We start from the raw sequence: 14,222 nt of genomic DNA, 5'->3' as shown, positions 1-14,222 counted from the left end.
TCACAAATAAATTTTGTTCCAAAAGAAATTACGTCATATAAAACATGGATCACATGAGATTAAGATTAATTAAGTTCGTGGTATCCTTAAAGTAGAACTAGAAATACGAGACATATGGCATGTGATAAAAAGAGTTGATTTTGTGTGAGGTTTCCTGGTTTAGGTTGATTTGGCTGATGAAAGTGGAGATATTAACATGCAAATAAAAGATTCATGGTTGATTGAGAAGTTTGATGAATATGAGTAGCGTCCTTTCATGCATTTGCAATCACATGCATGTGGCTTAATTGGTGCCATGACGACTTGCACTAATAGCTAGCTATGCCTCTTCATAAGATAACACATTATGGATGTAACACTATGTTATTACTTATTAGAATTAGGATTGTAATACATGATACCACAAACATTGTGTTACCTATAGATTTTTTTTTTTTTTTTGGGTTAAAAAATGTTCCTACTAATATGCAAGTTTATTAACTTCATAAATATCCATAAGAGTACTTGAGTATCAGTTCCATTCCAGCAGAAAATAAAGTCCGATAAAGTTGAACTGCACATATTAGTATGTTACAAACAGTTTGTACTAAAATTTTAGAACTTCTAACCCATTGAATCAAGTCCCTCACGAAACCTATCCAAGCCTTCGTGGGTAAACCAATCTTTTTTCATAAAGTAAGGATACCCTTCCAAACTAAAATCATCTGGAGCGAGACTAAGAAACAATTTAATGAAATAGAGGACAAAGTTCCCACATTCATTACCGTCTCTTTGTTGCGGCACCTTAGGAATCAACAATGGAATTCGAGATATAATATTCTTAGTTTCAGGCCTGTTCGCTGCCTGATAAATGTCTAGCACAAATCTTCTTATCTCCGGTTCAAGTCGCCTTGGATTCGCCATTGCAAGAGAATCTAGCAACAACATGCAAGGTGATCTAGTATTTGTTTGCGAGCTCTCACCAAAATGGCAGAAGATCAAGAGGCTCCAGTGACCCCAGCAAACTATTGGAACAAAAACATATGCCTTTGAGAAAATATTAGCCTTTTTTATCCAAGCCAGCACCTTGTCTTTAGATGATTTACTCCTGTATAGGTTAAACCATAAGCTGTCAAAGTATGTGCAGCGCCTTCTCTTCTCTTCCGAGAAACTCCTCCATATTTTCTCCAAGTATTCACCGAACAATCCACTGTCTAGCTTTTCTCTAGGTTTACAAAGTTCTTCCTCATCATTGGATTTTCTCTTCCTCTTTGATTGCACTTTCTGAGACCTGTCACTCAAATAACAGGACAATGAGTTGGTAACACTTCCTGTCACATCTGTTACAGGCTCACTTTACTTTCCTCAACCACTTTTTTCAGAATTCCTTAACCCAAATATTTTTCATGTTAGATCACTAAGAAATAAAATACTTGAATGTGGAAATCTACCTGAATTCATAAACATGAATCATGATTGGAAGAGTTTGGATCTTATGGTTCTTTCAATCTTCCTCAATCAAAACCTTTCTGCATTCCTAGGCGGCTGTGCAACTTCTCTGATGGAGAAGGAGTTGCTAAGACGGCTTTGGTATGTTGGGGACCGAAATCTAAAAGCACTATTTATATTTAAACATGGCATCCATTAAACCCTAAAGTCCAAATAAAAATAGTATCTAAAGTTCAAAAGATAATATATCTGAAATCCAAAAGATAATTATCTAAAGTACAAAAGATAATATCTGGTTTTATTATCATTTAATTTCAAATCAAAAGTAATTATGACTTATTCAATTTAGCATTTATAACAATAGATGAGATCACCATTATATAAGTCATTTAATTTGAAATGGCATAATTTGTGATTATAATTAATGTATGTATTGCCCACAAACAAATTAGAAAATTAAAATAATTTCCTAACAATCTCCCACTTACGCTATACATATATTTTTTCTAGATATAATCACATCTTATAAACTTTTATGCGCATATTTGAATGCTATTTCCTTTATTACTTTAACAATCTGGTCCGTCTCATATATTAGATATGAAATTACCATAACTTTTATTACATTAATGTACCACGGCAATCACCATCCTAATATACTTAACGACATAGATTAAATTTGGATGAGTAATATAAAAATTACATGCCAAGTGATCTCATGCATGTCTATTTCTAGCTGGTCTAACTTTAAAACTTTATTGAAATCAAACACAAAATAAATATTGCAAAATGAACATTTCACATAATATGAAACAAATCATCAACTTAGTTCTGCAGAAAAATAATTCAATATCTGTCATAGGACATATAGTATAAAATAAACTCCCACTAAACTAAGGCATCACAAATATTGGCACATATTCGAGCAGTGTGCTCATAAAAGACTTTAGAGATCAATCCCTTGGTTAATGGGTTTGCTAGCATATACTCTGTTCCTATATGTTCTGTGAAAATCTTTTTTTTTTTTTACTTTTTCTTTAACAACTAAGAACTTGATGGCTATATGTTTCGATTTTGTCAAGCTTTTATTGTTGTTGGTGTATAGTACTGCTGATTTATTGTCATAAAATATATTTAATGACCTTTCAATGTCATTTACTATACGAAACTCAATGACAAAGTTTCATAACCATATGCCATGAAATCGGAATCAGAGTACTCAATGATCTCCAAATTTTCTGATCTCGATCAGTAAGTGTAACACCCTAATATTCAAATCCTTATGCTCGAGTCATAAGTCAATGATATTACGGTGGTACGACTCTCAGGTGGATTTTTAATAAATAAATATAGGTAATTTCGAAAGGAGTATTAATCGAGAAGCCTGAAAAGAGTTGAAATAAAATCGCGAAGACGTATCTTTCACGTTTCGACAACAAAAGATAAACCGTGAAGCCGAAAATGATATACGGACAAGGCGTAGAGGAGATTAAGAGATAGATAACAGATAGATATATATAACATAAGTAAATAGCCACTAGTCGCGACCCGCGAAGTTTAGGTCGGCTAGGGTACATTATGAAATTAGTTGACAACAGTATATCCTAATCTCTCCCGAAGGAAACATGAGAGCCTCTATAGGCAAATTCAAAGAGTTCAATACATAATATAAACTTTCCAAAACAAAGGTGGAGAGATTCTAATCAAAACACAAAGTAGAGGAAATAAAGATCTTCGCCGTCTCTCAGACGATCCACAACTCACTTCTGAGCACCTGGACCTGTATCTGAAAAACAAGAGATATATACGGAATGAGAACCCTGGGCCCATGGGTTCCCAGTACGGTAAAAGTGCCAAATAAATTCAATGTACTGCAACAAAAACTCACTAAGCATCCTAAACTTCTTCACCAATTATTCATCCTAGGTTCTCGCTAATCCATGAATAGGCAACTGTCATAAGGGAGTGCTAAATCCAATTCATGTTTCACATGTTTTCCAACTCGCTGACTCTTCCACGAATCAGACTCAGAATCATAAGCAAAACCATCACCAGTTGTTCTGCCTCAACAGTTTTATATCAATACATCATCATGGAATCGCATCATCAATTCATCCCATCAAGAACAGCCCTGACACCCACCGACACCAGCATGAGGGGCCTCTCAGTTGTACAAACACAAGCAATACAGGCAAGTAATACACAAACATGATACAAGTAGAACAAGTAGCATATAGTCAGGTAACATGGCATATATGATGTAGAAATCCAAGACAAATGGCAAACCCAAACAATTCAAACATATGCAAATGATGAATGCCTGCCCTATGGCTGATGATATCATCTGTCGGTTATATAGCCAACCCGACATGTCCTGGTAGCTAACCATTGGACAGAAACACCCATTGCGGAGCAAGTAGGTTTGAGCTACAACCCCCTTGCTACTACCCGCTCAACCCAGAGCCAGTGGAATAACCACTACTGCGGCTACTACCCAGGCGGGTGTTTAAAAGCTCAACCTGGAGTGAGTGGATTCACCACTACTGCCGCTACTACCCAGGCGTCACAATCTCTGACCTGGAGCAAGTGGGACGAACCACAACCCTTGCTACTACCCAGGTATCTCAAGCATTGGCCCGGAGCAAGTGGGACGAACCACAACCCTTGCTACTGCCCAGGTATCTCAAACATATATTCATTCAATCTCAATTCATATTATCAATATTCATTGTTACCAAATCTCAAACATTAACTTGGAGCAAGTGGGACGAACCACAACCCTTACTACTATCCAAGTATCACAAATAAACATTTATTCATAATCACCCTTCATTATTATCAATTCTCAGACAATGACCCAGAGCAAGCGGGACGAACCACGACCCTTGCTACTACCCAGGTATCACAAATACACATTTATTCAAAACTCCATGATTAAACTCGTTTATCATAATCCTCCTTTCCCGTCTCATACCCGGAGCAAGTGGACAACGCCACTGCCTACTACCCGGGGTCGCACATCACATTTCAATATTTTTTCATTATTATCCATTTAACATATTCATTCATTAATCATATATGCATTTATACTCAGCCATAGACAATAATGGCTTTGCCGTAACCCGGCAATAACTCAGCCATCCGGCTCATGGTCCAATCAAGAACGGGCCATTTATCAATAAATATAGCCCTCCGGCTCATGGCATACACAGTACTTCCACCGTCATCCTCCATATCTCATATAATCATCTTTGATCATAACTTTTCCCCTTGCTTCACTCGCAAGTTACCATATCCCCTAGCTCCTTTCTCATTGCTAGGCATATCATAATGATTTAATACATAAGAGGTGAGATCGGAGGCTTAGAAGTATGAGATTTGGTTTTACAAACTCAAAAATCAACTTTGGCATAAAAACAGGGCCACGCGTACGCGCACTCCACGCGCACGCGTGGATGACCAAAAACTCATCGACACGCAAGCGCCATATGCACGAACGTGCGGGTTGAAAAATATCCAAACGGCGCGCAAGCGTCAGCCACGCGTACGCGTGGGTGCTCTTGCGCCCAGGCACAAAACTGGCACAATCCTGGCACAACTCTCTGAAAAATGGCTGGGCAATTGGTGCAGCGCATCGACGCGCCCGCGCACACCATGCGCACGCGTGGATGGTGCTTTCTGGAAGAACGGCGCGCACGCGCCAAGTGCGCCTACGCGCGTAGGGTCGTTCTGCTAAAAATTTTCTAAGTTAAAAGGTGCAGAATTTACAGATTCAACCCCCAATCTTCCGACGGTCATAACTTTCTCATTTTAAATCATTTTTCACCCGTTCTTCGAACGGCATGGACATCCCGGATCCAATTTCATTTCTAAACAGATTTGGCAGAAAACAGAGATCCGTAGTCCAGGTTATGTCCCGTCAAAGTATGCCAAAAAAAACCATGTTTTCATACAAAACCACAAAGTGCCATTTTCAAAACAAGCCATTTTCAACTCTTTCCAAAGTCAATCAAAACATGCCAATTTCAACCCTTTTTGAAATCAATCAAAATGTACCAAAATCAACATCAAACCATCCTCAACTCACACATTGACACTTTCTCAAACTCAAACACATTTACATATCATATACTCTTCCTCATGCCAAATTTCAACAACACTATTTCCAATCAACCATCATTATACATAATCAATATCATACTCACTATCACGTGGTTTCACCCACAAATCAACCTTAATCACTCCTCAAGTATATATCACAACATACATATCTCTAATGCATCATAATACCACCAAGGCATCAATAATCATAATCACATATATGACCACATAATATATCTCAACCAAAACCAAACATGCCTCATCTATATAATTTCACCCAAATTTACCAAATTCCACACTTCAACTTCTCAAACCATATTGTTCAATAACCAACCCAATCATTCATATATTCATTATCTGAAATTCATCCAATCACTTGTGTCATCATACAATGCACACATCAACTTACCTTTCTTACCTTTCCCCGGCCTCCGGCCCAAAATTCACGGCCTCCGGCCCAATTTCACAATTTAAATGGATAAACCACAAATCAATACTCATTACCCAGTACATCAAATTCTCAATACACCAAGCATACAAGGCTACACAATCCTCAACCCAATCATTAATTCACATTACATACTGATGGTTCTATTTAAACTTGAGAAGGGGGGTTGAATCAAGTTAGCTTAAAACTTTAAGTTTTAAACTCTGTTTTTGCTGTTGCTCGAGTTGCAGGAGATTATTTGAAATAGTCTCATACCCAGAAAGTTAAAAGTGCAGAGAAGAGGAGAAAGAGGCCAACATGTATCCTGGTTCGGATTCTTTGTGCCATGAATCCTACATCCAGTCTCCACCACAAACCATGGTGGAATTTTCACTATAATTCTCAGGTTACATACACCAATACTATTGAATTACTCCCTAATTCAACTAGTATCTACCCCTAAGCTTTCTTCACCAAAGCTTAGCAACCCCAAAGTGCTATCCCAACTTGGAAGGGGAATCTACACAGATTCAATTCTCACCAAGTGCTAACCCAACTTGGCAAGGGGAACTAATCCTAGTTCATAAATCCAAATTACATCAGAAAAACAAACAGTGGCTATTTCTGCATCACTCTTGCCTTTTCTCTCTTGGCTTTTGATCCTCACATGATTGCCTTTTTCAAAACAAAGAATAACGCAAGACAGCCATAACAATAACTCAGAATTAAGCTTGAGTAGAAGAAAGAGATTTCAGCTCTATGTTAGAGAAGGTGCTCTGAATGTGTGTGCTCTCTTTCTTGACTTGAAATGATGGAATGAGTCTTTTTATATATCTTCAGCTTGCTTAGAATTTCTGCCTCTTCCATTTCCTTGTGCCAGCTGCTCGTTGGCGCTGTCCTTGATGGCATGCAGTCCTTTCTTTCTCTTGCTTCACCACCTCAGCTGCTGGAGTAGCTCGACCACTACCTCTGCTGTCCTTGGTGTTTCTTTCTTCCTTGGCATGCTCTTCTTTTGCATCCTGCTCCATGATCTCTGCCATACGAGGAGCTTCACCCACTACCTCTGCTGCTTAGCAAGTTTGTGTTTTGCTTTTCCTTTGCTGAAATTTGCTTTACTGTTTGTCCTTGGAGAGGTGAGAGTCCTTGTGTCTTGTTGCTTTGCTAGAGCCCCAGCTGTCCTTGATGTTGACAGATGTCCTTTTCTTTCTTTTCTTCTTTTGCCAACACATAGCCTTTTATTCTTTGCTGAACGGTGCAATGAGCTTTGGCTCTTTTACAATTGCTGAATGGTGCAATAGGGATATGGACTTGTGCATTTACTTGGAGCATTAAGGAAACAAGTAGCATTGTTTGGCTTGTGAGATAGTTAATGGGCCTGCCACAATAAAACACTCATTAAACAATATTGGGCTTTTCACCCAAAACAATGTTTGTCATCATAACATAACCCAAAATAAAAAACTAGACTCAACACATACCAACTATGCATATTAGCACCAATCATTTACGCAATCTAATCTTAATCCTAGGGGCATCTAGCCTAGGAATTCTCATCACAATACACGGTACTTAAATAAAACTTAAACCGTACCTCTTGTAGCCAAACCAATTGAGTCTCTTCTTTGGAAGTCTTCACCAACCTTAACTCCAAGCCTTACCAAAGCTCCTCAAGCAATACCAATCTCCCAATTGTGCACCAACATCACCAAATACACTAACATAACCAATATCACATACATACATCAACCTAGGGCTCATAAAAATGACAAATCACAAGGGTTTGAGCACTTCTTACCTCAGCCTATATGAAGTAGGGATAGAACCCACTTAGAATCCATGTTGGAGTATCCCTAAACACCCAAAATCACAAGATTTCAACACTAACTACCCAAAAACGTGTAACAGTGGAGAATTTCGAAAACTGGGCAGAGATGAATGAAATACTCACCACCAAACTTAGATAGAATTGTAGAGGATGAGAAGAGCAACGCGTGGCCGCAAACGGCTCGTCAATCGGAGCTCCGTAGCTCAAGTTATGGTGGTTTGAAGATCAAAGAGAGTTAAGTTTTCTCTCTTCTCTTCTCTCTTCTCAATTTCAGCGCCCCAGCCCTTCTTTTTAGGGTAAAATGAGCTGAAATGCTCATAACTAATGTTTATATATGTTGGGTCTTGGGTCCACTTAGGCCCGGTTCACTTATTTTTGTCCGTTGGCCCAATTTTGGGCCAAAACCTTTAAGATTAGCGCTCTAAATCGCACTTTAAATATTTCTACCTTCCCTAATTATAATTCCTCATTTCTTAATCTCATTTACTCATAATCAATTTTCTTAGCTGTAGTACCAGACAGATCTCAGCCGGTACTGCCGGTCAAAATTCTACTGCGCGCTTTTACGCAGAAAACTATGTTTTTCGACTCAGAAAAATTCACTGAATCTAAATATCATATTTAGATGATCAAATTCCAATTGCCGAATCTTCCAACCATATTCGCTCCCATTTAACTTATTATTTAATTAATTTTGGTTAGACCGGGTATTACAGTAAGCATGTAATCTTTTGTTCTCTTCAGATAATGTATTATGCGTTTAACAACTATTCAATGATTCATGTTCGGATTGCTCAAGTATCTATCCAATACTCCCACTATAAATGATATATCAGGACGTGTGCATACTTGAGCATACATTAAGCTCCCTAGTGTTGATGCATAAGATTTATCATGCATTACTGTCCTCTTAAGCTCATTTTTAGAGCATTGCTTGAGACTGAACTTGTCTCCTTTAGCTACAGGTGTATCCATTGGTCTACAACCTTTCATGCTATATCTACTTAAAATCTTTTCGATATAGTTCTTTTGTGATAATCCAAGAATACCTTGAGAGCGATCTCTTGATATCTCGATTCCTAATACAAAAGAGCCATCACCGAGATCTTTCATTTTGAATTTGTTCGATAGAAATTTCTTAGTTTTATGCGACAAGCCTATATCGTTACTGGCAAGTAACATATAAGACCAAAAATATGTATTTACTCCCACTGAACTTGCGGTATACACATTCATCTATAATATTTATCTCAAAATCATATGAGGTAATGACTTGATTAAATTTGTGATACCATTGACGGAAAACTTGTTTGAGACCATAGATGGATTTTCTCCTTTTTCTGTTAGATCTCCTTAATAACATTTTTTGAGGTTGTTGAGCTTGCTGTATGGGTTGAGGTTGAGGAGGATTCTCATTATTTTCTTGTATTGAGCAACAAAAATATTTTTATTATTCTCTTGTACTGTAACTAGGAGAGAGAGAGAGAGAAGTGGTGACGAGCTCAACAATGACGGTAACGGGATAAGCAGCGATGGCGACATGAGCTGTGAAGGAAGATGGAAACTGTGAAGGGGTAGACGGCGATGGGCTCAGCAACGACGATGACGAAAGTTATGATGTTTTTTTTGAAGAAGCCGAGAAGAAGAAAACTTTGGGTGAGGATGATTGGGTTTCTCTTGCATGGGTATAGAGTATGGACTAAAGCTGTGAATCACTAAATCTGTGATGTGAGGCAAATCCTAATTCCTAAAAAGTGTTTATATGTATATATTCGGGGTGGGTACACTTTAAACCCGACCATGCTCTGTCCTAAGCAAAATTTACCCCGACTCGGGTCAAGTTATTACCCTCCCCAATCGGGTATATACGGGTCGGGTACCCGCGTATTTGGGTACTCCTGCCAAGTCTAACCATGTCTTGATGCTCCATTTATTAAGGGTTTACCACTAGCTAATGGATTGCTATACACACAAGACGAGATTCTAACTCCTAATAGTTGTTTAAGCGGACGAGTGAGATGATCACTCTAGCTACAAACTCAAATTGATTAAGAAAATACTAATTATTTTTAATATTTTAATATTAAAAATTCTAAAAGTTTAATTTTAATTATAACTTTGTAAAATATTTATAATAATAATTACTATATATATATTTGATTTAATTTTTTAATAAAATTTTTTATATAATTTTATGTATTATCTCGTACAGGATACAGAAACATACACTAGTTATTATTAAATTTCAATATGAGGTATATTTGTAAATTAGTTTTTGTATATATTAAAAAAATTCAAAAGACTTGAGCTTACTAAAGACAGACCCCATAAAAAATAACGGATCCCACCACAAAATTAGTGAACCAAAATAAGCAATATAATGAAGTACAATTTATATAAATTATAATTATAATATGTTTTAATGTTTTATTTTTTTTAAAGAAAAAAATGACTCAACATTGAAGAATAGAGTTCATTACAAATTCGAAAAACAAATACAGGAATAATAGAAAAAAAGTGCTCAACAAAAATTTTAGTATTAGATAAAGAATATCTCATTTTTCATATTAGTTAAAAAATATCTAATTTTCTATATGGATTTCGGGTTATACATTGCAATTAATTAAAAAAACTAGTTAAGATTATTAAGGTAAAAAGTAATATCTTTTTAAGTGTCTAAATAAGAGTTAATATTTAAAATAATTTCTGAAATTTGTCTCCAAACTTAATTTAACTCTCAAAATTTTAATTGACTCTAATTGTATTATAAAATTTTGACCGGTGCTTCAATTTGACCTTTTTTTCGTTTTTCGTCACTAAAAAGCTGACCTATTAATTTTAAATGACACCTACAAAAAAAAAATCAATGAATATGATACAATTATGTGCAATCAACACAACACAACAAAGCAAAGAAAGTAATGTAAAGTCAACAACAAACTCATTCTGATCCCACTACAAACACTAAAATAAAATATTAAAATTAAAATTAAAATCATACTTTGACATAAACACAAGAAAAATCAAGATCATAACTAAATCATGAGTTTCTTCTTAAATGAATCCATAACAACCAAAAAAACCAAAATCAACCATAATCATCAAAAAGAAGAAAAAGAAGAACATCAATTACATAAAAAGAATATCAAACTTCAAAAAATTGTTTTCCATTTTTTTCCATTCACCTTACCAATAATATTTTCATGACCACTAACTTCATCAATTAGAAATCTATAATGAACAATTTACATATTTTTTCACCTTAAATTATCAGAAAATTTAATAATATCACTATATATCGAGTAGCATAGAAAAACAGCTTTAAAGAATAACTGACTTTTTTATTTTGTTATTACCAAGTATTAGAAAACTGATAAGAACTGAACTAAACAGGGAGATAAAATATATGTACATTACAGATATACTATTAGAGAAACATGAAAGAATAAGATTGTCTTTTTAAATTAATCAAGGAGTAATACAATTTTTTTAACAATGGTTGCTCCAGTAAATAAATATATGTAATTTCAACCGAAAAATACTGGACAGATAATTAAATTAAAATGGGATATAAAGGAATAAGATTATCATTTTAAAATAGAATATGAAGAATCAATGACTGCTCAAATGAACAAAGAATTGAAAGATTCAGTTGATCACAACCACATACATGCAAAAAAATTAAACCCTAGCATACAAGAACTCTACCATCATCAACAACCATAATCAACCATAGTCCCCCAAAATTTTACTGATGAAGTAGAACGAAAAAAATGAAGAACAACCCATAGCCAACATTTTGAAAAAAACATAACAATGTATGTTGAAAGCAACGATTTTGTTACTAATTTGTTTTTGAAGAGATGATGATTCTCAGGTAATTAGTCTTCACAATGGAAGGGCAAAATAAGTTAGAAAAGCTTCAAACCTCAGTTACAGTGACAACCATGATTTTTCTCTGAAGCCTGAAGGTACGTATACGAAGGGAGGAGGAGGAAGAAGAAGGGTTAATTGGGGTTTCACTTTTCAAGTGGTTAATGTTTGGGTTTTGGTTTAACCCCCTCTCTCATGTCACACCACATCGTTTCTAAGTATTTTCGGCGCCAAAAGTTAAACGACGTCGTTTTGACAGTGTCAGGTGTTATTTAAAATTGTTAGGTTAGCTTTTCGGTGACGAAAAACGACGGAAGGACCAAATTGAGGCACGGATCAAAATTTCAGAGTACAATTAGAGTCAATTAAAATTTTGAGGGCTAAATTAAATCGGAAGTCACATTTCACGAGCCATTTTAAGTATTAACTCATTTAAATAATGTACCTAAGCTATTGGAATTTTAAAATAGGTCAACTCTTTAAAATATTGACCAGTTTATTAGAATGTGACCTAGAACAAATAAATGGTCGCACTAATCTTGTTGGGTGCAAACTTTTTATTTATCAATTCTTTCTTTTAATTTTTATCTTTATTTTAATAATAACAGTAATACAAATATAAATTTTTTTGCTGACATGATGCTTAAATTTTGAGTTTAAAGATTTATTTTTTTAGATTTTTCTCATATTTTTTATTTTTTATTGTAACATTTAATTGTGTTTGAAAATTTAAATAGTGCTTCTTCTCACGCAAACCTTGTTGATTGCAATAAAAGAACTTCCGCACGATATTCCCTTCCTCATTTTTCACAGAATCACCCTTTCGTACAGTGAATCCAGTTGCCTTCGCAAAAGTCACATATGCTTTGTACGCCTCTTCCACACTATTATACTCAGCTGATTCCAATGCGGCGGCAGTTAAAACCGCTGATCTCAATTCTTTGTCACCATGTTGTGTGTCAGCCGTAATGTGTATTCCTGTTGGTACCGGCATGGAATCCTCATCACCAGCCACTGAACCATCTTCTCTATCCCCCGCTGCCGATTGACTTTCCTCTGTCTCTAGTGACCGTGCAGCACTTCCTTCATCATCATCCGTTGAGTCCGTGCTCCATCCATCAGTCCATTGGACGGAGAAATCAGAACTTCCTTCTCCATGGCTTTCCATCTCAAATCGGCAGCACTATGTAAAGAAATTCTCATTTTCAAAAAGGCTAACTATTAATACCAAAGACCAGGGACAAGATATCTGATTAGCAGAACGGCTAACAAGATAGATTGCTAGCGGAATTAAATTAAATACTACAATTAAATTAAACACAATCAACAAGACAAAAACAACATGCAGGATATTGGCTACGAAAGAACATGATAACATGGTGCGATGAATTAAATTAATAACTGGCAACACCACAAAGCACTATGCACCATCATGGCTAACAAGGAAGATGATAAATTCATCCATTGAATTAAACTAATTAATTTAAATTAACCATAACGGCTAAGAATAAAGATGAACTCATTTGCTACAATAAACTAATTACAATCCACACCACAAAAAAAAGTATGCAGGTCACGAAGTTAGTGTAAATGCTCTTCACACTGAGCAATTCTTCTTGGGATTTAACTGGGCATTTAAGTTGGCAACATGCAGATTCATCGTCAATTATACAAGAGACGAATGTGATGTAAATAATAAAACAAATCAAAGGTTACACTTACCTCAGATCGAAGGCGACTTCGGCATCGATAGCCACCCACACGGCGGCGAATGTCGCGGACCTGAAATGAGGCTGAGTGCCTGCGTATACTGCTTTACGGATTGCACCCTACCAACAAAAAGGTACACAGCCGCACATCGCAGGACACTTCGATGTCGTCAGCCACCCTAACCTCTGCGATTGTTGCGGACCTGGAACGATGCAATAGTGGCTGAATCTGCTACTGTACCAAATGCGCCCGAACCACAAGATGATCGACAACTAGAATCCTCCCCCGAAACAACCCGGGGGCTGACTCATGAAACCACCGGTTAATAATTCACCGCCAACAATGGTCCAAGTTGATCGCAACATGAACTCCGGGTGATGGTCGCCGTCCACAGCAAACCTTTCAAACTCAAGCGTGGAGAGCTTTTTGGTCATTTAGGTTTTTTTGGGTAGCTTTTTGAAATTCCTAATTGGCCCTTCCCCTAAATCTAATTAACTCTCAAGATAATGTTCCTAATTTACCATCTAAATTTTTTACCTGGTATAATTACCTAAGTTACTATGGTCAGCAAAGTCAAACAAATCTTTGAGTCTCTACTTACTAAGCCACATGCCAGCATTCATTTGGTTTGGCCCACTTAATCACCTTAGCCACAAAAAAATATAAGCCACCAGAGCCTGCACCATATATATATATATATATGGGAGAAGTTGGATGAAATCAGTAAAGAAAAGTGAGCCATTAGATGAAATCTCGCACCATTAAAATCATCATTGATAACTATTTGATGGCTACAAATCACAAAAGTTGCTGTCCCCCTAACACTCCTCATATATATACACCTCTGTCGGCCTGCCA

General features: G+C 36.3%; 1 protein-coding gene across 1 annotated transcript; it reads right to left on the bottom strand.

Annotated features, from left to right (window-relative positions):
• Positions 1 to 562: 562 nt before the first annotated feature.
• Positions 563 to 13,798, bottom strand: LOC112783467 (uncharacterized). The gene is made up of 6 exons (XM_025826425.2): positions 13,764 to 13,798; positions 13,567 to 13,666; positions 13,377 to 13,483; positions 12,883 to 12,919; positions 12,434 to 12,837; positions 563 to 1,333 (listed from the first exon to the last, which is right to left on the bottom strand). The coding sequence occupies exons 1-6, from the start codon at positions 13,796 to 13,798 to the stop codon at positions 604 to 606; spliced, it is 1,413 nt and encodes a 470-aa protein (XP_025682210.1). The 3' UTR covers positions 563 to 603.
• Positions 13,799 to 14,222: the final 424 nt, after the last annotated feature.

Source organism: Arachis hypogaea, chromosome 20 (genome assembly GCF_003086295.3).
Source record: "Arachis hypogaea cultivar Tifrunner chromosome 20, arahy.Tifrunner.gnm2.J5K5, whole genome shotgun sequence".
NCBI lineage: Eukaryota > Viridiplantae > Streptophyta > Magnoliopsida > Fabales > Fabaceae > Arachis > Arachis hypogaea.
This window is presented reverse-complemented; position numbering and strand designations above follow the sequence as displayed.